The sequence below is a fragment of the Microtus ochrogaster genome, chromosome 8 (genome assembly GCF_000317375.1).
Source record: "Microtus ochrogaster isolate Prairie Vole_2 chromosome 8, MicOch1.0, whole genome shotgun sequence".
In the NCBI taxonomy this organism is placed as follows: Eukaryota; Metazoa; Chordata; class Mammalia; order Rodentia; family Cricetidae; genus Microtus; species Microtus ochrogaster.
The window spans coordinates 38,806,516-38,830,691 of NC_022015.1; the positions used below are offsets into that span (position 1 = coordinate 38,806,516).

General features: G+C 54.2%; 2 protein-coding genes across 4 annotated transcripts; both read left to right on the top strand.

The window, feature by feature from the left end:
• Positions 1–7,339: 7,339 nt before the first annotated feature.
• Positions 7,340–9,377, top strand: Cdk2ap2 (cyclin dependent kinase 2 associated protein 2). The gene is made up of 4 exons (XM_005351645.3): positions 7,340–7,910; positions 8,219–8,319; positions 8,407–8,539; positions 8,882–9,377. Exons 1-4 carry the CDS (start codon positions 7,829–7,831, stop codon positions 8,947–8,949), a joined length of 384 nt encoding a protein of 127 aa, XP_005351702.1. The 5' UTR covers positions 7,340–7,828; the 3' UTR covers positions 8,950–9,377.
• A 1,076-nt stretch (positions 9,378–10,453) lies between these two features.
• Pitpnm1 (phosphatidylinositol transfer protein membrane associated 1) lies at positions 10,454–23,839 on the top strand. 3 transcript variants are annotated; one of them, XM_005351647.2, is made up of 24 exons: positions 10,454–10,633; positions 11,531–11,649; positions 13,039–13,253; positions 13,341–13,462; positions 13,631–13,855; positions 15,210–15,536; positions 15,623–15,718; positions 15,809–15,916; positions 16,759–16,820; positions 16,910–17,160; positions 17,992–18,181; positions 18,284–18,391; positions 18,621–18,778; positions 18,860–19,065; positions 19,966–20,136; positions 20,647–20,811; positions 20,990–21,138; positions 21,230–21,340; positions 21,452–21,568; positions 21,714–21,862; positions 21,949–22,098; positions 22,177–22,360; positions 22,612–22,740; positions 23,339–23,839. In XM_005351647.2, exons 2-24 carry the CDS (start codon positions 11,572–11,574, stop codon positions 23,600–23,602), a joined length of 3,735 nt encoding a protein of 1,244 aa, XP_005351704.1. In that variant the 5' UTR covers positions 10,454–10,633; positions 11,531–11,571; the 3' UTR covers positions 23,603–23,839. The 3 variants fall into 3 exon arrangements, with proteins under 3 accessions (XP_005351704.1, XP_026636958.1, XP_013203338.1); XM_026781157.1 differs by having other exon boundaries at positions 15,812–15,916; XM_013347884.2 differs by lacking the exon at positions 10,454–10,633 and adding an exon at positions 10,756–10,929.
• The last annotated feature ends 337 nt before the right edge of the window (positions 23,840–24,176 follow it).

Genomic DNA, 24,176 nt, shown 5'->3' on the forward strand with positions numbered 1-24,176 from the left:
TGCTTCTGCCTCCTGAGTGATGGGATTAAAGGTGTGTGCCACAACAACCTGGTTTGTAGAGACATTTTAATTTAACACTCTCAGGTCGAGAAACTGAGAAGCCCAAGATCAAGATTCAGGCAGAGACAGGAGTCTGAGGCTAGCCTCAGCTATATAGTGAGACCCTGACTCAAAAAGCAGAAGAAGAGCAGTGGGTGTGGGGGTGCACACCATTAATCCCAGCCAGCCTACCAAAACAGGGGCTCCAAATTCAGTGAGAGAGCCAGGCAAGGTGGCACACGCCTTTAATCCCAGCACTTAGGAGACTGGGGTAGGAAAATCTCTGTGAGTTTGAGGCCAGCTTGGTCTACATAGGGAGTTCTAAGGCAGGATTACATAGAGTCTATAATGTTAATAATATTGAGGACGAGGAATGTGATTGGGGAAGACATTGGCTGCCAACCTCTGACTCACACATACAATAAATAAAATAAAGTACCAAGGCATTGGGAGCACACTGGTCCTCGCAAGGTGGTCTCAGTGGAGCATGCAGGCACCCCAGTTCCCCAAGCAGCAGCCTGGAATCTGCACTCTGAGGTGCCAGGGCTGGCTTCAGCAGCCTCAGCACCACCCATCTGCAGATCCCAATTAATCCTTAATCCTCAATTAAGTGATCCCTGCTGCCAAGCCTATAGCCCCAGTCCTGTGGCTTTTCCAGACACAGATGGCATCACACATGAGATGTCTCTGCAGGAACTGGGGGTGGCAACCACCAAAATCGAGGGGAAAGCAGGCAGGGTCCACTGCCCACTGTCCTCCAAGCCCCACCCAAGCCTCTGTGGGTGGATGGTGAAGGCCACCAGAGAAGGTCTTAGTCACAGCGTGTCTCCTAACACTAAAAGTGTTCATGGATCCCCCAGAGGTCATATGTGCCCCCCACCACAAAAAGGCCTCTAGTCCAGATGTTCCGGTCCCAGTTGGAGTAGGTCTGGGTCAGGGTCAGGAGGCGAGCATGGGGGTGGCCTGTTTGTGAGCCTGGGTTTCCCAGCTGCTAATTTATGCGTCCCTGGGAGCATGCTCACTGCCTTGGCCCTTGGCCTTCCAGGTCAGCAGTGGTCCACTCCCACTGTGCTCCTTCTGTGTCTGTGAAACAACTAGATTCTCGGCTTGCTGACTTCCTAGATGAACTTTGGGTTTTTGTTGTTGTTGTTTTGAGAGGTAGGGAGGGCTGAGGTTTCTCTGTGTAGCCCTGGATGTTTGGGAACTCTCTCTATAGACCAGGCTGGCCTTGAACTCAGATGTCCACCTGCCTGTGCCTCTGGAGTGCTGGGATTAAAGACTTGCACCACCACTGCCCTGCTAGATGGACTTTTAAAATGTATGCACACTGAAGTCTGCCCATTGACAAATATTCAGTGTCTTCTAGTCACCCTGGTAGAATCATATGAAATGGTTCACTCTCCTAAAAACACTGCCTAGACTTGCTGGCCCTGCCCCACCTCCAGACCCTCCTTAAGCCCGACAGCTAGTCTCCTGTCAATCTTAGGGTACTTTCCCTTTTCTAGCATGCTGCACAATCGGAATCATCCATGCTTTAGCTTCTTCAGGCATTTCTTTCACTTAGCGCCATGCACTAAGATTTAGCTATGCCATTGTATGGGGCTGGAGAGAGATGGCTCAGCAGTTAAGAGCTCTCCCTGGCTGCTCCTCTAGACGACCCCGGCTCAATCCTCAGCACCACGTGGAGGCTCACAGTGATCTGTAACTCCAGTCTCATCCCCGTTCATGCCCTCGGAGGGCATCAGGCAAGCATGTGGTGCACAGACACAGACATACATGTAGGCAAAACACCAATAAATATAAAATAATTAAAATTAAAGAGATTTATCTATTTTATTTTATGCTAGATATATGATTTCCATTTGTTTCTGAATAATATTACATTTTATGAATACACCACAGTTAATTCATCTAGTTACTTTTTTTTCTTTTTTTTTGAAACAAAGTCTGTCTATGTAGTTCTGGTTATCCTCAAACTTTCTGAATAGACCAGACTGGGCTCAAACTCAGAGTTCTGCCTGACTCTGCTTCCCAAGTGCTGGGATTAACGGTGTGTGCACTAAACCCAGCTGTTCCTGGTCACCGGGTGAAGGGTGTTTTACTTTGTAAATTATTCTTGAGACAGAGTCTGGCTATGTAGCCCAGTTTAGCCTCAGACTCACAGCAATGATCCTGCCGAGCTCTGGAATTACAGGAGTGTACCACACACCACCTCTGAAGTCTGAAGCTGGCTGCCTCCCCAAAGGGCCAGGTGTTTGTTGAAGGTTTGGTTCCCCAAGCTCATGGCACTGCTCACCAGGAGTGACGGAAGTTCTAGGATGTGTCGCCACCTAAGGTGAGGTCACTGGGTACTAGTCCTTTTTTTTTTTTTTTAATATAATTTCCTTGTTGATTTTTTGGGAATGTCATATCATGCCTCCCAGTACTGTTTACCTCCCAGTCTCTCCCAAATCCTACCCTAATCCCCCAAGGAAAAGTTTAAAAACATTAAACTAAAACAAAACAAAGCAAGCAAGCAAACAAACAGAAACAAAACAAAACAAAAATCTCTTCGCTCCTCCATCTTTCCTGCCTCTCCAACACCTCTTTATTCGTCCTGGTGGCATTGGGAGCCATGTGTCACCCTTTTGTCCAATCAGCTCTACTAGCAAATGTTCATCACAGTGAGTCACTGGTCTGGTTCATCATCACCACTAGATCCACACCGGAACTCCTCTGGGATATCCCAAGGCTGCCCTAAGTCATGGAGAGCCTTCCACAGCACCAGTCCCTTCACAAGCTCCCACAGGTCCTGGATAGCCAACCCAGGGCCATTGTGGCCACCAGCCTCAGGTGAGGGGGGGGCAGAGGGGCGGGGGGCAGTGACCTATGCCAACAGGATTAACTCCCTCAGCCTGGTGAGGGGTGAGGCCATTTCTCCCAAGTGCGGGGGGGGGTCAGCTCTCCTGTGACAGGGCCAGCTCTCTTCCTGTAGCGTCCAGCAAGAGGCAGGGAAGGGTGGGGCCAGCTCAGCAGGGCTCTCTGATTTCATCACACATGGTTCCTATGGCCCCATGGGATGACATGGGCCACAGACACCAGCTGCAGCTGGACAACACACCCAGACCCATGGGCCTGGGTGACACCATGGCCCTTGGTGGCAGCACAGGCCACCCAGATTAGCATGGCTTCAGCGGTGACCGGTGGACACCTACATGACCACAAGTGAAAGCCCAGACTCTGGCCATAGTTGTAGCCTTTGGTGGCAACACAAAGCCCCTGGCTGTGGCAGGACCATGGACCCAGACATGTGGGCACTGTTCCTGAGCCATTAACCTATTTGATTCTCACACCCAGGAAGTGAACAGGTGTCCTCTGACATCGGCCCCACCCAGGGTCAAACCACCAAGAACTGAAACCATGAAACACAGGAAGGCTTCCTCCTACCAACTGTCAGAGCAGTGGAAAGCTGAAGAACAGAAAGTACATTTGCCCGGCTGGAGGTCATAAACTGCCATAGATGGTCAGGTGCGTCTGCTTTGGGGGCACAGACATGTTCAAGTCAGCTGGGTCAACACCCAGAAATACATTCTCTGGGTCATGTAGTACGACTATAATTTTGGAAGAAGTTGCCGACAGACCTTCTGCAGGGGCTGTGCTATTCTGCCTGCCCACCAACTGTGTGGAGAGCTGCTGCCGCCAACAGTAACAAGGGATGAGGGGCGATTTTCTAACAAGGGTGTAGAGGTGGCTCCTTGCTCATCCATTCATTTTTTTCAACATTATAAAACGTTACATGGCTGGGCAGGGGTGGCACATGCCTTTAATCCCAGCACTCGGGTGGCAGAGGCAGGTGGAATTATATGAGTTTGAGGCCAGTCTTGTCTACAGAGCGAATTCCAGAACAGCCAGGGACACACAGAGAAAACCTGTCTCGAAAAACCAAAAAACAAATAAAACAAAAAATCTTTACAAACATAAGGTGGGTTGTGAGCCTAGCCTTTAATGTCCAAGCCAACTATCCATCCCTAAAACTTTACAAACATAAAATGGGAGAAATATACAGAAATACAAACCAGCAAAATAGCTCAGTGGGTGAAGGTACTTCCTGCCAAGCCTGACAACCTGAGCTTGTTCTCCGGGACCCATAAGGTAGAAGATGAGAACAGATGCCTACACCCTCAAGCTGTCTTCTGATCGACCACACATGGCCCATAGCACACGCACCCACACACACAATAAATAAACAAAATGTAATTTTAAAAAATTGATCCTAGCACTTGGAAGGCAGAGACAGGTGGATTGCTGTGAGCTGTGAGTTCAAGACCAGCCTGGTCTACAGAGCGGGTTCCAGGACAGGCTCTAAAGCTACACACAGAAACCCTGTCTCACAAAAGAAAAAAAAAAAATGAAAGGGACTGGAGAGATGACTTAGGGGTCAAGAGTACCCACTGCTCCAGAGAACCTGAGTTCAACCCCCAGCAGCCATGTTGGATGACTCACAACTACCCAGAATTCCAACTCTAGGGGATCTGACAGCCTCTTCTGACCTCCTCAGTCACTTGCTCTCACCTACACTTACACGCACATGCACACACACATGCACGTACAATTCCAGGCCTGGGGAAGGGTGCCCTTGACAAACTGGCCAAGGGGCTTTTCCATCTTCCCCCACGTGAGTAGAGTCTGCAATTTGGGTGAGCCACAACTGCCTGCTCTAATGTCCTTCAGACACTGTGTTCCTCAGCGAGGACCCTCTCAATCGGATTGTCACTACCCCAAACACAGATGTTAAAAGGACTGAATGTTTGTGTATTCCCTGAAACTCATTGGCTGAACCCTTAGTCACCACTGAGGCCCCATTGTGACTGAACCTGGAGGTAGGTTTCTGAGGAAGTCATGAAAATTTAACAAGGTCAAAAGGCAGGGCTCTTATCTAGAAACCCTGTGTGGGGTCAGGAAGAAAGCCCACACCAGGAGCCCACGAGGCTGGTACCCTGACCTCAGACTTTTAGCCCCTAAACTGCGCAGAATTAATCTGTGACTTAGACCACTCAGTCCATGGTATTTCCTTCTGTCGGATATTAGTCAGCCCAGCTGATGAACATATGGAGCAATGGAGAAGCAGGAAGGCTTAGCGTTTGAAAGGAGAGGGGACTGGGACATTCATCAAAGGATATTTCACAGTGGCTGCTCCTCACACCCCCATCCACCCACTGGAGTCTGTCCCACAGGGCAGTCTTGCTGGCACACTTACGGGGGCTCTTGGGTAACCTGATCAGCACTTTTTTTTTCTTTTTGTTTTTTTCGAGATAGGGTTTCTCTGTGGCTTTGGAGCCTGTCCTGGACTAGCTCTGTAAACCAGGCTGGTCTCGAACTCACAGAGATCCTCCTGTCTCTGCCTCCCGAGTGCTGGGATTAAAGGCGTGCGCCACCACCGCCCGGCCAGCACTTTGTTTTTTAGGGTTTTTTTTGAAACAGGATTTAAGTAGTTCAGGCTGGCACTGAATTCATGATCCTCCAGCCTCAGTTGAGGTTACAAGCACTCACCACCATGCCCAGTCCTTATTTTAATTATGTATTAGAGAATTCTTTGTGTGAGACAGGGTTTCTCTGTAGGAGTCTGTTCTGGAACTCGCTCTTGTAGACTAGGCTGGCCTCAAACTCACAGAGGTCCGCCTGCCTCTGCCTCCCGAGTGCTGGGATTGAAGGCGTGCTCCACCTCCGCCCAGCCCCCATTATTATTTTTAATTGGAAGTTTTGGGGTTGTTGGTTTGTTTGGTTTTGTTTTCTAGACAGGGTTTCTCTGTATAGCCTCGACTGTCCTGGAACTAGCTCTGGCTGGCCTCGAACTCGCAGAACTTCCACTGCCTTTGCCTCCTAAGTGCTGGAATTAAAAGCAATCACCAACACTGGTTTGTTTTTTAATAGTCTTTAAAATGAAATGTAGTTGACTGGGAGTTGGGGCGCATGCCTTTAATCCAAGCACTCAGGAGGCAGAGAGGATCTCTGAGTTCAAGGCCCATCTGGTCTATACAACAATTCTGGATTAGCCAGAAGTAAATAATGAGAATCTCTCTCTAAAATAAAATTTTAAAAAGATTTATTTTTATGTCTAGTGTGCTTTTCCTGAATGTATGTTTGTGTCCTACATGTTTGCTTGGTGCCCACTAAGAACAGAAGCAGCACTGGGCCCACTGGAAATGCAGTTACAGGCGGCTACTATCTGTGTGAATGCTTAGATTCTACCCTGGGTCCTCTGGAAGGCAGCCTGTGCTTTCAACTGCTGAGACATCTCTCCAGCCTCTTATCTGAGGTTTGTAAAACAGTGGGTTGGGGACTGAAGAGATGGCTCAGCATTTCTGCAGACATACACGCAGGCAAAACACTCACATGCATAATTTTTAAATTTTCACTTGTTCATTTGTTTATTTAGGTTTTTTGAGACAGGATTTCTCCATGTAACAGCCCTAGCTGTTCTGGAACTCGCTCTGTAGACCAGGCTGACCTCAAACTCACAGAGATCCACATGCCTCTGCCTCCCAAGTGCTGGAATTAAAGGTGTGCACCACCACCACCGACCGGCCCATAAAGTATTTTTGATTTAAAAATGAATTAATTTAAAGAAAATAGGACTAGATGGCCAGACCCAGGTGGGAGTTTTATTAGCGGATGAAGTTAGAAGAATGGGTAGCACATCAGCTCAGCTCCATCTACTCGAGGCCAACTCTCATCTCTCCTGCTCTGCCCACTTCCTAGTTTAATTTCCAGGGATCATTGTCTCCATGTTTCAGATAAGGAAACTGAGGAATGTTCAGGCAAGAAACTCTGGCACGTGCCTGTAATGCCTAGCATTTGGGAGGTGGAGGATCAGGAGTTCAAGGCTATCTTCAGCTACACTTGAGTTCGAGTTCAGACTGGGCTACCTTGTCTCAATCCCACCCAACCCTCCAAAAAGAGAGCCCCGGGAGAAATCGCTATTGTGGGGCTAAAATTCCAACCAAGGAAGGACCTTGACCCAGGTCCTGCTCGCCCCAAAGCAGTCCTTGATGCCGGGACACCCTGTCATTGTCTGTGGAGGACTTAGGGTGCAGGTCTCGAGGGATGTCGTTGGCTGCCTTGCACCCAGGACCTGCCTAGACCTAAGACTCAAACCAACACAGAGAAAGCGTAGCGGTGACTTTGGCAAGGGACCCGTTGTCATAGGAACAAATGAAGGCCTGAGGCGCGCGCATGCGCACATCCAGAAAAGGGGGGTTGCTGAACCGGTGAAAGGTGACGTAAAACGCCCGGGGTGGGGCGGAGGGCTCACACTGTAGGAGCTGCAGCCTTTCGTGCCCTCTGCAGAGGGAAGGCGCGAGACGGTGAGGACGGAGAGTGTCCGGCGCCCGGCCACACACCACCGGAGCGAACGGCGAGGACCACAGTGGCCCCGCTGCCGAGGCCCCGCCTCTCGGACCTCGGGACTAATCGGATTGAAAGCGCGCCGGCCCCGGGCCCCGAACTCGCCAATTGAGGAGGGCGGCAGTTACCGCCCAATCCGGGGCAGACAGGTGCGAGGTCCTGAAGCTGGAGGCCAATCAGCAGCGGTTGCGGCCTGCGGGGGCTGGACTCAGCCAATGAGGCGTCTCGAGTGACAGCTGAGCGCGCCAATCGAGAGTGAGGAGCGGTCGTGCCCGCCCGCCCTTCCGGCCGGAGCTCTATTTACCAGGGGCGTGCAGCCTGCTTGCCAATCAGAGAGCGGCTGAGCGGCCGGACAGCCAACCCCGGAGGAGCGGCCGGCTGGCGGCCGCCGTACCCAGGAGTTGGGATGTCCTACAAACCTATCGCGCCCGCCCCCAGCAGTACCCCCGGCTCCAGTACCCCCGGGCCAGGCACTCCGGTCCCTACAGGTGAGGCTCCAACTCCACCCTTGCTCCCCTTGCCCGGGCGGTCTAGGTCCCGAAGAGAAACGGCTCGAGTTTTGCAATACGCGGCCTGCTAGGCGAGCCTTGCTCGGCCTCAGTTTGCTGGCCTGAGAAGTGGGCGTGGTCACATAGAGCTTGTAGGTGGAGCGCAGCGGGGAGGAGTGTGTCTCTGAAGTTGTTCGGCTTGGAATGAAGAAGCCGGCCTCTGGAGATAAAGTCAGGCGAACGGTCCAGGCTTGGAAAGCTGTGACGAAGCCCTTGCCACACTCTGACCTCTTACTCTGCTTTTGCAGCCGGAAGTGTCCCATCGCCGTCGGGCTCAGTGCCTGGAGCTGCAGCACCCTTCAGGCCGCTGTTTAACGACTTTGGACCGCCCTCCATGGGGTATGTACAGGTGAGTGTGGCCAAGAACTTGCTTTTGGTGGAGGACAGGAGATCCTCTCGGGGTCTGAGGTAACTTTTCTATTTTCTTTGGACACAGGCGATGAAGCCTCCGGGTTCCCAGGGCTCTCAGAGTACCTACACGGACCTGCTGTCTGTCATCGAGGAGATGGGCAAAGAGATCCGGCCCACCTATGCTGGTAGCAAGAGTGCCATGGAGCGCCTGAAGAGAGGTGAGGGAAGCCACAGTCCCGCCCGTGCCCTGCCCAGGACACAAACACTGAACGCTAAGACGTTTCGTTAAGGAGAGAGTTTATCTAGAGTCAGTGCGGACACCTGGGCTAGCCTAGATTAGACCAGAACCTTTAGAAACAGACAGGTGTTTCAAAATGAACTTGAGTCCGTTTCCCAGAAGGTGCCAGGGAGCTCAGGATGAATGTGAGGGTTAGCTAAACCCTTAATCTCATCCTCACTGAAACAGAAAGGGGGTGGGGGAGCGTCTGCTCTGAAGCGTGGGGGCTGTGGAAGGCTGTTGAGACCCTGTCTGTGACCTCCCTGTCCCCACCCCACCTCAGGCATCATCCATGCCCGGGCGCTGGTCAGAGAGTGCTTGGCAGAGACAGAACGCAATGCCCGCACGTAACAGGAAGCACCTTGGCCTTTCCGTCGGGACCTTTCCGGCCACCGCAGAGCACCTGCTTCTCCTTGGCCTTCACCCCAAGTTGCTTCCTATCCTGGGCTTCCTGTCCTGTGTCCCTCGGTGGGCTTCCTCCAGGAGCCAGGTAGCAGGTCTTCCTCCAGTTGGCTGTACAAGCTGGACTCCTCTGCACGAGTGAGCAGAGAGGCCACCGTGAGTCCCACCCCTGACCTGCTCACAGTGCTGATCCAGCTGGAGCTTGCTTCTCTCCGCGGCCCCACCACATCGCACTTACTTCTTAAGTCTTAGTCCAGGCCTCCTCCCCCTCTAGCAGGAGTGCAGGTCTCCCTGCCTCGTCTCTGGGGCCACAGCCGACTTTTTTTGGTGTGTCTTTTACTAAATATGCCCTTTTTATATAAATAAAAGATGATTTGGAGTCATTCAGTTCTGAGCCTTTCCTCTGGGAAAGTCTGAGCGGACCAGGCAGGAGGGGAAGGGCAGAGCCGGAATCGGGGAGGCTGCTTGAACCTAGTTTTCCTTCCTACCCAGTCCATTCCACCTTCTCCGGCTCTCGGCCGCCTTCCAGCTGGGGGAGCAGCTGAAAGGCCAGAACCCCAGCGGAGGGGAAGCCTGCATCGTGCGGTGCCACCAGGGGGCAGCGCAGGACCTTGGCTGCCTTCACAGCTGGAGGCACTGTGGGGCAGCCACAGCCTGGAGGGCCCTTCCTCTGGATTGACAGGCGTGCCTGGCAGGGTGAAATACCAGTTCACATAAGCCTCTCTTGAATGCCCTAATGCCCCTACACTACCCTCCATTCTAAGTAGTACTTGGAAGGCACGAACTACACCAGGCCTCTCAACTCCTCGGGGAGGCAGTTAGACGCTCCCTTCCCCCAGCACCTTGGCTTGGTGCTGCTATCCACTGTCCCGACAACTTCCACCAGGCTGGGTGTGGCTCCATGAGCCAGACGTGGTGTCTTGGCCTTTGTGGAGTCGGGCAGCTCTGATGGGCGGCCAAATTTGAGAAGCTAGCAGCCATAAGTAGTGAGGGACTTGGGCTCCATTAAGAGGATGGCCAAGCGAATTGTAGTGACAGAGGCCTCTACCTGGGTGTGTAGCTGAGTGACCCTGAAATCCCATCCCTAGGCAGAAGCAAGTGAGAGCGATAAGTTTTTGGCTGACTTTGGGGTGCAGCGTTTCCTCTATTCTCTATCCTGGGACCCATTCATGTCAAATTCCACCTCTTCAACACACACACAAGGGCTGCCCTGGCTGGGCCAGGGTGGGAAATGAAACCGAGAATCTTTTGGGTGTCCAGACAGCACAGAAGTAAAGGACTGTGACTTTTGGGTACCGGCTTCTTCCTCACCTCATCTACCTCTCGGAGAAGGAAGGCAGGGGCCTGTTCTGCTATGCCAGGGGCGGGGCTGCCCCGACCCTGCCGGGGTGGGGAGGGCCTGCCGGGCCCAGGAAGGGGGCGGGGCGGCCGCCGTGACGCGGCGGGGAGGGACAGCAGGGGCGCCGGCGGGCAGACGGGGGAAAAAGGTCGGGGCTATGGGCCGGCTCTGCGCCTCCAGAGGGTCGGGCTCCTTCTGGAATCCGAGGCCGGGGCTGGGGGCGCAACGGACTCCCACCTTGGGGCCGGCTGCCCCTGCCCGGGCCGGGTGAGGGGCGCCCGCCTGAAGCTAGAGGTGAGTGGGGACGTCGGTGAGCGGGCGGGTCAGAGCGCGCCTGGAGACTGGGACGCAGGGGGAAGTGGGGACGAGGGCCTCTTGCCCGCCCGCCCGCTGGGTGAGGTGTGGGTAGGAGGGGTGTCTGCTACGGAACTGTGGCGCCGGGCCGGGAGGCAGGTGGGTAGAGCGGGCCTCCCAGGGCCGAGGCCGGAGGGATACCAGTGGACCGTTCCTGCACCAGCCCGGAATGGGCAACCTCGTGGGAGGATGATGGGTGGCTGCAAGGACGAGTGGAGAGCCGGCGCGGACCGAGGGTACAGTTCAGGACCCGGGTATCCACTAGGGTGGTGAAGGCAGGTTTGGGGGGCGTAGAGGGGTTTATTTGGTACCAAAAGGTTAAGTTAACATTGCCAGAGGCACATGGGGGCCGCTCCCAGAGAGACACCTTGGGGTTACAAGGGTTTAAGTGGATTTCTGAGAGTGGGGTACACAGAACCCCACCGACTTCGGGGATGAAGTGAAGGGGGCGGGTCCCTAAGGTTCTGGTCTTGGAAGGCGGGCGCGGCTCGTGGATGCTCTCTGGGGAGGTCGCTGGACGCGGCCGCGGTGGAGACGCGAGGCTGGCCTTGCGGCGTGTCGGCCCGAGTCCGCCGCTCTGGGGGGCCAGCGTCAGTGCGCGGTTGCCATGACGACAGGCGGGCGGGGGGCGGGGGCTGCGTGGAAAAGAGGTCAGCTCTGAGCCTCGTTGCTGCTCTGGGCTCCGGTGGCGCGGGAGGCAACACTGCGTTCGCCTCTGCCTCCCCCGCTGTGGGCCCGGGCATGGGGTTCCGCGACCCGAGCCCCTACGCGGGCGTGCAGGGCTCGGGACCGCGCATCGCCACCCTGCACTGACGGGCGCGCGGTACCCTGCACTAGGAGGAGAGGAGGCCGCACGCGGTCAGCCGAGCATCTTCAGGATGCTCATCAAGGAGTACCACATCCTGCTGCCCATGAGCTTGGACGAGTACCAGGTGGCCCAGCTCTACATGATCCAGGTGAGAACGGAGGGGAGGGCTGTGCTTCATGGTGGAGTGAAGCAAGAATTCGCAGGCCGCAGGGGGATAGTTCTGCTGGATCCCCCCCCAACACACACACACACCAGTTCCGTTAGTGGGTTCTGTCGCCCAGAAGAGGAAAACAGACATCCTTTGGATATTAAAGCGGAAGGGAGGGACAGAGGGGCAGAAGGGCAGGAAAGGCCAACGGGTGCTTTCCATCCATTAAATGCCCAGCCCGCACAGCCTGCATAAGGTCTCCTTTAATCCTAGGAATCTGTAATCCGGTGGGGGAAGGGATAGCAGTCTATGAGGAGACTGGGGAGCCAGGGACGCTAGGTGGTAGGTAGCTTAAGCGGGAAGGGGTTCTGGGAAGAAGTGTAGAATCCTAGCATTCCCAGGAGATCAGAAAGATGGCATGTAGATCAGGTCCCCAAGCTGTGGCAGGGACTAGATGGTGAGGAAGGGCATCTTCCTTGGGCTGTGAGAAAGATGCTGGATCAAGGCAAGCTATCAGGACTTCAGGGGGTCTGGGCCAGGTGTGTTTCCCAGACCTATGGAGTATGAGTCTAGGAGTAGAGAAGGCCACAGCCCACCTCGGTGGGGTTGACAGAGCTTTCAAAGGAGAGCTGGAGGCTCTCTCACTGTGAAGGATGTCACAGGAGTTGGGAATAAGGTCCTGAAGGGAAGGGGACAAGTCGAATCTGAGAGGAGGTGGTGTTGCTACTCCTGAGCACGTTCGTCATGTTCTACTACCGAGCTTGCACAGACGTTTCTGCTTTAGCCTCCGCCCTGTGCACACACACACCACATGTTCCAGCTGTGGTCATGCTGTCCTCTCGGTCAGATCTCCCGTGACCCATCTTCTCACATCCAGTTCCGTGCTCTTTACTCTTGGCTGTGCCTGCCTTTCTCAGAGCACACGCTTCCTTCCTGTTTCCTGTTTCCCTTTGCTAAGTTGTGGCAGGTGGAGGTTCTGTTTGTCAACAAATCCCAGTTCTCCATCCCAAACAATTAATGACCAGATCAAGTGTGAGGTTGCAGAGCCCTATGGGAAATGGCCAGAACTATGTTCTCAACCCCAGGAAGTTGCAGGGACCTGAAAAGACCATGCAGGCTGCAGAGATAAGAGCACTTGCTGCTCTTGCAAAGGACCTGGATTTTGCTCCCAGCACCCATATGGCAACTTACAATCAACTGCAACTCCAAATCCTGGAATCCAGTCCCCCTTTGGGGCACCAGACATGCATTGCTGCACATAAATACAGGCAGGCAAATGCTCATGCACTCAGAATAAAAAAAAAAAAAAAGGCTATGCAAAGAACCAAGCTGAGGACCCCAGGATTTAAGCTAGAGGCTGAGTTCCCCATTCTCTGTCCTGGGCTGCAGAAAAAGAGCCGGGAGGAGTCTAGCGGTGAGGGGAGCGGTGTGGAGATCCTGGCCAACCGGCCCTACACAGATGGACCCGGAGGCAGCGGACAGTACACACACAAGGTGTACCACGTGGGCTCCCACATCCCAGGCTGGTTCCGGGCACTGCTGCCCAAGGCTGCTCTGCAGGTAGAAGAGGAGTCCTGGAATGCTTACCCCTACACCCGAACACGGTGAGTGTGGGGTGGGCACAAGCTCAGGACTGTTAAGGAAACAGTGCTTGTGGGCACAGCACTGACTTTCATTCTGCCCTCTGCCAGGTACACCTGTCCCTTTGTGGAGAAGTTCTCCATTGAGATAGAGACCTACTACCTGCCTGATGGGGGGCAGCAGCCTAACGTCTTCAACCTGAGTGGGGCTGAGAGGAGACAGAGAATCCTGGGTGAGGTCTTCTAGGGACCCCTGCTGTTGTTCCCTGGTGGGCAGTCTCGGGCAAGCCCTATTTCTAACTCATCTTCCTGTCTCTGAAAGGCTTTCCTCCTAACCCTTGGGGTGAGGGTAGAGATTAGAAACGGGGCTTGATTTACTTTACTGGCTGGAACCTCCTCAGACACCATTGACATTGTGCGGGATGCTGTGGCCCCCGGAGAGTACAAAGCAGAAGAGGACCCCCGGCTGTACCGCTCAGTCAAGACCGGCCGAGGGCCGCTGGCTGATGACTGGGCACGGACGGCGGCCCAGACAGGACCTCTCATGTGTGCTTATAAGCTGTGCAAGGTTGAGTTCCGCTACTGGGGCATGCAGGCCAAGATTGAGCAGTTCATCCATGATGTCGGTGAGCATCCAGATGAGGAATACCCAGCATGCACTAGGCCTGTTTGGAACCAAGAATGCTCCCATCCACTGGGGACATGGCAACATGAAGCCGTCTAGGGTAAAACACAGGTAGGGGAGGGGGCAGGGGCATAGTGTGGCCTGTCTGTAAGAGTCAAGGGAGCTTGCTTTGAGGTACCTGAAAGAATTAGGGGGCAAGAAGGCCCATGCTGCCTCTGGTCCTCAAAGATGTAGTGGCCTTTGTGATGTTCTGAGTTTCTCAGGAGGCTCACCAGCCCTCACCGGGTTTGCTGAGGGATGCATGCTAGGAAGCACTGATCCAGGACCGTTCTCCTCAGGGTGCCCTCCTTTCCCCAGCACCCAGGGTCACAGCTATGACCCTGATGTTGAAGACCCAGTTCTAAGCCTCTTCTGAACTGACCCCCACCCCACCAGAGCTGCTACCCAGCCCCGCTTACTTATTAGGTCTGAGAGACCCTCAGGTGCGAGAGTTCTATAGCCTGGGTTCTGCTTCATCCACTGCTGACCCCCTGAGGCTGTCCCAGCAAGCTGTGAACCATCTCAGCACCTTCGTGTTGCTTTCTGACGTGAGAAAGAGGTGAAGATAGTGACAGCCAGTGCCTGAGTGTCAGCATATACCAGATCCTTGAAAGTCACTTTTACTGCGGGGCCTCCTTTGGCACCCATGGCATCCCTATAAGACAGGGGTTACCGCCATTCCCATTCTGCAGACAAGGGCACTGAATTTAGAGAGTGATTCAGACTCCCTGTAATGCACTTGGAAAAGACCAGAAAGCATAAATAAGAAAATGAGAATTACCAACATACAACTTCTATTAGGATACTAATGCATCTCCTTCCAGAGGTTTGTAATTCAACCATTATTACTTTACTTCCTAGATTCTTCCAAGTCTCTTAACTTTATTTTTCTCCTTAAGATGAAAATATCCCAGAATGAGTATTGCCTTTTGCTCCACCCTTTGAGGATAGCCAAAATTTCCATTAACTGCTAACACCTTCATTAACCATGACCATTTCATTAACTGTTACCACCTTAATTAACTGTTAGCTCCTCGGCAGATCAGCAGGAAGCTGCTGAAAGCCACAAGCCTTGGTCCTGTCTGCTAAAGTGAAGGGGTCAGTGCTCCGAGTGTCCAAAGAAACAGACAAGAAAGGGCAGGGAGACAAATGCCTGTCTCCTATCCTGCCCCCTACATAGCATAGACCCTCCTCTACTATGTGGAGGGTGGTTTGCCTAAGGGAGTCATTACCTAACCTTGAGGACTGGGCATGTGGCTGCAAGGGCAGGGAAGTAGTGGTGGGAGGCATGGTTCTGATGCCTGGGGCGTCTGCAGGTCTGCGCAGGGTGATGCTTCGGGCCCACCGCCAGGCCTGGTGTTGGCAGGATGAGTGGATAGAACTGAGCATGGCTGACATCCGGGCTCTGGAGGAGGAGACTGCACGCATGCTAGCTCAGCGCATGGCCAAGTGCAACACTGGCAGTGAGGGGCCTGAGGCCCAGACCCCTGGAAAACCCAGCACTGAGGCCCGGCCTGGGACTAGCGGTGCTGGCACCCCTGATGGGCCTGAGGCCCCTCCTGGCCCTGACGCCTCACCGGATGCCAGCTTTGGGAAGCAGTGGTCCTCATCCTCCCGTTCTTCCTACTCATCCCAACACGGAGGTGAGACTGGGGTTCCCGATCTGGGGATGGGAGGGAGCCACTCACCCCACCTGGTCACCTAAGCTGAAGCCCAGGTGGTCCGGCAGGTGGTGTGTCTCCACAGAGCTTGTCTGAGTGGCGCATGCAGAACATTGCCCGAGACTCGGAGAACAGCTCCGAGGAAGAATTCTTTGATGCCCACGGTCAGCAGAGAAGCCATATTTGTGGAGGGTGGGAGTATTGGAGAGTTCTTAAGACACCCCATCCCATGACACAACTCCTTGTCCCCTCAGAAGGCTTCTCAGACAGCGATGAGGTCTTCCCCAAGGAAATGACCAAGTGGAACTCCAATGATTTTATCGATGCCTTTGCCTCCCCAACTGAGGTAGAGGGGGCACCAGGTAAAGACCCCGCCTCAGGGTACCACACATTAGCACCCAGTGTGCAGCAGGGACTCAGAACAGCCCTGAGTGAATGGGGCCTGAGGAGTGTCAGTCTGGGGGCATCTCATCAGTATTCAGATGACAAATGGAGGGACAGAGGGTGGGGTGATGGACGAGAGAAATGCAGACAGGCCTGGTGGTGCCAGGGGAGTACTCCCTGGGTGTAGAGGAAGACTTTCCACTGGGTCCAGTGTCTACACTGGGTTTAAAGGTTTGAACCAATGCTGCCCAACAGAGCTGAGACAGTGGAAATGTTCTAGGTCTGAGCCACTCACATAACCACTAGCACCATGTGACTTAAAATGGATTTTGGGGGTTTTGGTTTGTTTGTTTTTTGACAGGGTTTCTCTGTGTAGTCTTGGCTGTCTTGGAACTTATTCTGTAAACCAGGCTGGCCTCAAACTCAGAGATTCGCCTGCCTCTGTGCCACCACTGCCCGGCTCTTATATTGCATTTTAATTCATTTCAGTATAAATAGCGTGTGTGGCTTGTGGTTGCAATGTTGTTTCCTTGAGATGGTTGCTGATATGTTTTGTTGATCTTCTGTGATTTTGTTTGGAGGTAGGATCCTAAGCCCTTCCGCTTGCTAGGCGAGTGCTCTACCACTGAGCTAAGTCCCCAATCCTGTGATTTACTGTCATATGGGTCAGGGCTAGCGTAAGGAAAAGCCTGGAATGTAAAATGGCCTGCAGGTTTGGGTAAGATAGGGAACATCAGGCAGTCATGACTGGGGTACCTGAAGTGCCCGTGAGAGGATCCTAGTGGCCTCTGGTCCCCTCATTGGCTCCCCCTTCCCTTAGATCCTGTAATTATGGCTACGAAAGGCATTGAAGATGGGGCCCGAGCTCCCAGGGACTCAGAGGCAAGTATGTTCAGCTACCCTAGTCCATGCTCTGTTCACTTGCTGGCTGACCACTGATCTGATGCCTCATTCTCCATTGTGTCCCTCAGGGCCTGGATGGAGCAGGGGACCTGGGGGTTGGAGCATGCTCTGTGCATGCCCTCTTCCTCATCCTTCACAGCGGCAGCATCCTGGACTCCGGCCCCGGAGACACCAGCTCCAAACAGGCTGATGTGCAAACACTGAGCGCAGCCTTCGAGGCCGTCACCCGAGTCCACTTCCCTGAGGCCCTGGGTCATGTGGCGCTGCGGCTGGTGCCCTGCCCACCCATCTGTGCAGCTGCCTATGCCCTCGTCTCCAAGTACTGGCCAGGACTGGAAGGGTGGAGCACACACAGGGTCCCCAATGGGCAGTCATCTATGGGGGGGCTCCCAAGATCGAGGAGGTCCTGGGGGTGGGAGAGGAATCACATTCCGCAACCAGTCCTGGTCATGAATGGACTAGTTCTATATTGGTTTGTTTGATTTTGATTATTGCTAGTTTGTGTGTGGGTGTTTTGTCTTCTGTGTCCCACGTATGTGGTTAGTGCCCAGAGGCCAGAAGAGGATGTCTGATCCCCTGGGACTGGAGTTACAGACAGTCATGAGCTGCCATGTGGGTGCTGGGAATTGAACCCAGGTCCTCTGGAAGAGCAGCCAGTGCTCTTAACTGCTGAGACAATGTTCTAGCCCCTGGCTTTGCTTTTCTGAGACCTGGTTTCACTCCAGCCCAGGCTGGCTTAGAACTCATTGTGGCTGAGGTTGGCCTCAGCTTGTGAGACTCCTCCTAGTTCAGCCTTCAGAGCAGTGGTTCTCAACCTGTGGGCTGCGACCACCAAAAGACCACAGCAAACACTAATATTTATGATTCATAATGGTAGCAGAATTATTATGAATTATTATGAATTGACGACAAAAATAATTTTATGGTTGGGTTAGGAGTGTTGAGAACCCCCTTGAGAATCTCCAGAGTGCTGGGGTCACAGGGTACACCATCATGCCTGGATATGAAAAGACCTGATCAGTGGTGCCACTTCAAATGCCTCTCAGGTCTAACACCCCACAAAGGACGCTTGCTAGCAGGCTCAGGGGAGTTGGTGGCAGTGGTTAAACTGAAGGCCCTTACCCACCCACCACACCTTCTCCTCCTGCAGCCTGAGCCCCTACAGCCATGATGGTGATAGCCTGTCCCGCTCCCAGGACCACATTCCGCTGGCTGCCCTGCCACTGCTGGCCACCTCATCTGCCCGCTACCAGGGTGCTGTGGCCACTGTCATCGCTCGCACCAACCAGGCCTATGCAGCCTTCCTGCGCTCGTCGGAGGGCACAGGTTTCTGCGGGCAGGTCAGGGGTTAGACACGCTCCCAGGAAGCATCCAGTACCCCTGTAGCTGTGTTCCCATCTGGGTGGTGCAAAGCCTCTCAGTTTTCCCACCTTCTCACTCAGGTGGTGCTGATCGGAGATGGTGTTGGTGGCATCCTGGGCTTTGATGCGCTCTGCCACAGTGCCAGTGCAGGCACAGGGAGTCGGGGCAGCAGCCGCCGTGGGAGCATGGTCAGTGTGGCCAAACCCAGCCTCCTCAGGAGGGGGGTTGTCTCCATCTCTAGGTCTCTGCCCCCCTGGAATATGGATGGCCTCTTTGCATGTGGGCAGGGCCCCAGCTGCAAAGTTGAGTCTCTCTGGGACTCTGCCCAACCCAACCCCAAGTCTCTCTCACTTCCAAATTAAGTAGGAATCAGATAGTCTCAAGCTTAAGGATGCTTCTGTCCTTTGTTCCTTCCAGAACAATGAGATGCTCTCCCCAGAGGTTGGCCCAGTAAGAGATCCACTGGCAGATGGGGTAGAGGTACTAGGTCGTGCTAGCCCAGAACCCTCCACCCTACCCACTCAGCGTACCTCCGGTGACATGGCCAGTTCTGAGCCTGATGGCTCTCAGAACAGGTGACATTGCTGCCTAATAACTCTTGCCCTAAGCATAGGCTGAACTTGAGAAGCAACACTGAGTTTCTCCTTTCTTCACAGCCTACAGGTAGCCTCCACAGCCTCCTCCACCGGGGAGCCCCGTCGGGCAAGCACAGCCTCCTGTCCACCTGTTGCCAGTTCTGAGTCTTCTGATGGCCCCACCAATGCTGCTCGCCTGGACTTCAAGGTCTCAGGCTTCTTCCTCTTTGGCTCCCCATTGGGCCTGGTGCTGGCTCTACGCAAAACCGTGATGCCCGCCTTGGAGGGTGAGCCCTCGGGGTAAAGGGGGGTACCCTTCATCTGCTTCTGTTTGCTTCTTCCCCATCTCTGCTAGCTTTGCTGGCTCACTTGAGACAGGGCATTCTTACTGTTCTTCCTCACTTCAAAGTAATAGCTTGGCTAGAAAGGGAGAGGTGGAAGGCCCGAAAGGATATGCCAAGGCTATGTCCCAGAGTGGATCAGGAGGAACTTCTTTGTGTGAAAGGTATTCTATGTAAGAACGGGCTCCCAAGGCTGGAAAGTTGGCTTGGTTATGAGTGCTTGTTGCTCTTACAGAGGACCTGGGTTCAATTCCCAGGACCCACATGGCAGCTTGTCACCATCGGTAGTAAGTCAGTTCCAGAGTATCTGATGCCCCTTTCTTGACTTCCTGAGCTCCAGGCATGTACATGGTATACATACATACATGCAGACAAACACTCATACATATAAAGTAAATAAATCTAAAAGGAAATTTAAGAAACATAGCAGGCTGGCCAGTGGTGGCATGCATTTAGTCCCAGCACTCAGGAGGCAGGGTCAGGCAGATCTCTTGTGAGTTTGAGACCAGCCTGGTCTATAAGAGCTAGTTCCACAACAGGCTCCAAAGCTACAGAGAAACCCTGTTTTGAGAAACAAAAACATAGCAGTTACTGAAGGCTTCTACTGCTGCTTGGCCAGGAGACCCATGCAATGTCTGGCTTAACCCCCCCCTCAGGCCAGGTGGAGTGGCACACGTAGCACACACCTCTAATCTCAGCATCAAGAGACAGAGGCAAGCAGATCGCTTTGAATTATATGTCAGCCTGGTCTACATAGTGAGCTCCAGGACAGCCAGGGCTATGTACAGAGACCCTGTTTCCAAACCAAACAAAAACCCTCTCCTTGTCTATCTCCTGGGTATCCAGTGGCTCAGATGCGCCCAGCCTGCGAGCAGATCTACAACCTCTTCCATGCTGCTGACCCCTGTGCCTCCCGCCTGGAGCCCCTGCTGGCCCCCAAGTTCCAGGCTATCGCTCCCCTGGCTGTGCCACGTTACCAGAAGTTTCCCCTAGGAGATGGCTCATCGCTGCTGCTGGGTACAACTTCTCCCCTAGCCAAAATTAAGGGGAGACAGAAACTGTAAAAGATAGGCAGTAGCCCCCACCTCATAGGTAGTCTGTCATGTCACCCCTCCCAAGTGCAAGGACCCTTCCTTTTCCCCTTGTCACACAGGCAGTCAGGATTCCTAGGACTTTTGGATGTGAAGCCAGTGACTAATCTAGAGAGGAAATGGAGGGATATTGGCATGAGCACACATGACTGCCACATGTAAGGGTGCACTCTGGCTTCCATGTATACTTGGAGGGCATGTCTGAGAGGGGAGTATATAGTATGTTTGCATGTTTGGGGGATGGCAAGCATTCTGATAGGAGTGTAGTTGACTAGTGCGTACAACTGTCCCTCCCCTGAAAATCTTCAGCCTCAGTCAAACAAAGAGGCTAGAAGGGAAGACAATAGCGGCCCAGGAATTGAGTTATCTTAGTACCTCTAGAAGAGACATGGTGGGCCTGGCCCAGCCTGTGCTCAGGTTGGTCCTCTTTCCCTAGCTGATACTTTGCAGACCCACTCGGGCCTATTCCTGGAAGAGCTGGAGATGATGGTGCCCTCCACGCCCACCTCGGCCAGTGGTGCCTTCTGGAAGGGCAATGAATTAGGCAGTGAGCAAACAGCCCAGCCAGCAGCTCCCAGCACCACCAGCGAGGTGGTTAAGAGTAAGTCGGCCAGCTACTGGTCTGCACTGTCAGCCTGTCTGGAAGGGTATCACTTCATAAAGTATACACACATTCTCCTAGCTAGATGGAAAGGGGGGAGGAGAGAGTCCCCATAGGCCAGGTAGATGGGCAGTGGGCAGCAGGCCACCCTGACCTGCTGCCCACCATGGCTGTGTAGTCCTGGAACGCTGGTGGGGAACCAAGCGGATCGACTATTCGCTGTACTGCCCCGAGGCACTCACCGCCTTTCCCACGGTCACGCTGCCCCACCTCTTCCACGCCAGCTACTGGGAGTCAGCCGATGTGGTGGCCTTCATTCTGCGCCAGGTGAGTGAAGCCAGGGATGTGGGCCAGAGAGAGGCAGGAAGCCTAGGACTATGGAAGAGGGCTAGTGTTTTCTGCTGGGTGTCCTGAGCAGGTCATAGAGAAGGAGCGGCCACAGTTGACAGAGTGTGAGGAGCCATCCATCTACAGCCCTGCCTTCCCCAGGGAGAAGTGGCAGCGTAAACGCACGCAGGTCAAGATCCGGGTATGTGCTCTGGTGCCAGAAGCCAACTTGAGCATCTCCCCAGCAACCTCGTAAGTCCTCCCCACATCTGCATCCTCCCCCAGTCCCAGTGTACCCTCTCTTTCCCACCAGAATGTCACTTCCAACCATCGGGCCAGTGACACTGTGGTATGTGAGGGCCGTCCCCAGGTGCTGAACGGGCGCTTCATGTATGGACCCTTGGATGTAGTCACACTCACTGGAGAGAAGGTCAGGACCAGATGCCATGCTCCTGGTGTTTCCTACATTGCTTTGTGGGGTCTGACCCCCCTCCCTGCCCAGCCAGCCTCTGCTCTCACCCCCTGTGGAGCAGTGCTCAGAGCTCTGCCTCCATCGCCCTTGCCACCCCTTCCAGGTGGATGTCTATGTCATGACACAGCCCCTGTCAGGCAAGTGGATCTACTTTGGCACCGAGGTCACCAACAGCTCGGGCCGCCTCACCTTCCCAGTGCCCTCAGAACGTGCGCTGGGCATTGGTGTCTACCCTGTGCGCATGGTGGTCAGGTGAGCAGCAGGTGTTTGGGCTCTGGTGGCGCTGGGCTCTGCCAGCCTTCCCCACTCCACTCATGCCATGCCTCCCTGGGCCCTAGGGGCGACCACACCTATGCCGAGTGCTGTCTGACTGTGGTTGCCCGAGGCACCGAGGCCGTGGTCTTCAGCATTGATGGCTCTTTCACAGCCAGTGTCTCCATCATGGGCAGCGACCCCAAGGTGCGCGCTGGCGCTGTGGACGTGGTCAGGTAGGAACTGCAGCCCTCCTGGCCACAATGACTGGTCATCACTCTGGATTGTGGAGCTGAGTGGCTTCCATCTCACAGGCACTGGCAGGACTCGGGCTACCTGATTGTGTATGTAACTGGCCGGCCTGACATGCAAAAGCACCGTGTGGTAGCCTGGCTGTCGCAACACAACTTCCCCCATGGTGTTGTCTCCTTCTGTGACGGCCTCACCCATGACCCGCTGCGGCAGAAAGCTATGTTTCTGCAGAGCCTGGTGCAAGAGGTACTGTGACTGCAGGTGCTCCCAGCCTGCCCTCACCTCCTCCCATATGACAGTGGTCCCATTCCTATCAACTTGGGCCTAAAGAAGTCTTTGTGCTCCTTAGGGCCAACAGGGGAGACTGAGCTGTGTTCACTGGAACCTTGCCCCCATCTCACAAACAGTGCTGCCCCCAAACAGCAATTGGGGGTGCATGCCATGTCCCCAGCCCTATGGCTCCACCTTCAGGGCTGCTGACTGACTTCTTAACACAGGTAGAACTGAACATCGTGGCTGGATACGGGTCCCCAAAAGATGTTGCGGTGTACGCAGCTCTGGGACTGTCTCCAAACCAGACCTACATTGTGGGCCGTGCTGTACGTAAGCTTCAGGCACAGTGCCAGGTGAGACCCGAGAAAGCTGGGAACAGAGTCCAGGGCCAAGGCTAACTTGTGCTGAGTCCTGCAAGTGAAGACCTGAGATAGGGGTCATAGTACAGCTGTAGCAAGTACAGCTGTGGACAGACTAGAAGTGATCACCGAGGCTGTGACTGCTCAACACCTCAGATACTGATCCTTTTATTGTGGCCTTGGGCAGGTGCTTGGCCTTGCTGAGCCTCTGCTGTGGATTGCGAATAATGCCAGCACTCAATACTCACTAGCTTATAACAAAGGTCTCATCATTCACTGCAGGTCAAAGGCTCAGGGCGAGGCCCGGTGCTCACTAAATGCTAACTGCTGCTATTTCCCCAAGATGCCAGTTTAAGGATGAGTCAGGGCCAGAGAGAGAGAGGGGCTGATTTGGGAGTAGAGCCAGGTGCTATCTCACTGTCCGGGGGTATTGTCTGCTGGGAGGCAGCTTCCTGGCCAGGTTGAGCCATGCTGTCTCTTGCCACTATCCCTCAGTCTACCTATTCTGTGCAGGCGCCTAGTGAGAGCAGGGAAGGTGGAGTATGGGCGTAAGGTTGGCAGTACCCTCATCCCTGCCTCCTTTTACCCACAGTTCCTGTCAGATGGCTATGTGGCCCACTTGGGCCAGCTGGAGGCAGGCTCCCACTCCCATCCCCCCTCAGGACCTCCAAGAGCTGCCCTGGCCAAAAGCAGCTATGCTGTGGCTGCCCCCGTGGACTTCCTCCGCAAGCAGAGCCAGCTGCTTCGCTCCAGAGGCCCCAGCCAGGTGGACCGTGAGGGTCCAGGAACGCCTCCCACCACCCTGGCCAGGGGCAAGACCCGAAGCATCAGCCTCAAGCTGGACAGTGAAGAGTGAGGAAACCGTGGCTGGGCCTGGGTTATTTATTAATACTCAAGGGGCCTCAGTGACTGTGTGGGAAACTGGGGCCCAGACCTTTGACCCCAGTCCTGGCCTCACACCCTGTATAGCTACTCCTCAGTATTACTTCCATGGGAGGGGGGACCTAGCCCCCAGGGAAGGAAGGAGGGAGTGGGCTAGGGCCCAGCAGCTTTTCCAGTGTGTGAACCCATGAAAATAAACAACTGCACCTTACCAAGTGCCCACTTGTCTGGGCCACTGAAGTGCTGAAAGGGGCGAGGACCTGCTCAGGGTCACAAAGGAGGGCCAGGCTAGAGCCTTCACTTTCCTCACTGATCCTGGCTGTTTTCCCAAGGTCACTTCCTAGATAGTCTGCCTAGTCCTTCCCCTGTCCCCAACCTCAGACAATGTTTGAGTTTATAAGAGTCCTATGACTTCTGCTCTTCAGCCCTTCTCACCCCTGCCCCCAAGGAAACCTCTGTCTCCAAAAGCCAAAGCCAGGGAACCATGGGACCTGAGGCTGGAATAGAGTGGCCTGTATGGGCCTGTGTTATCTACTACTTAATACTAG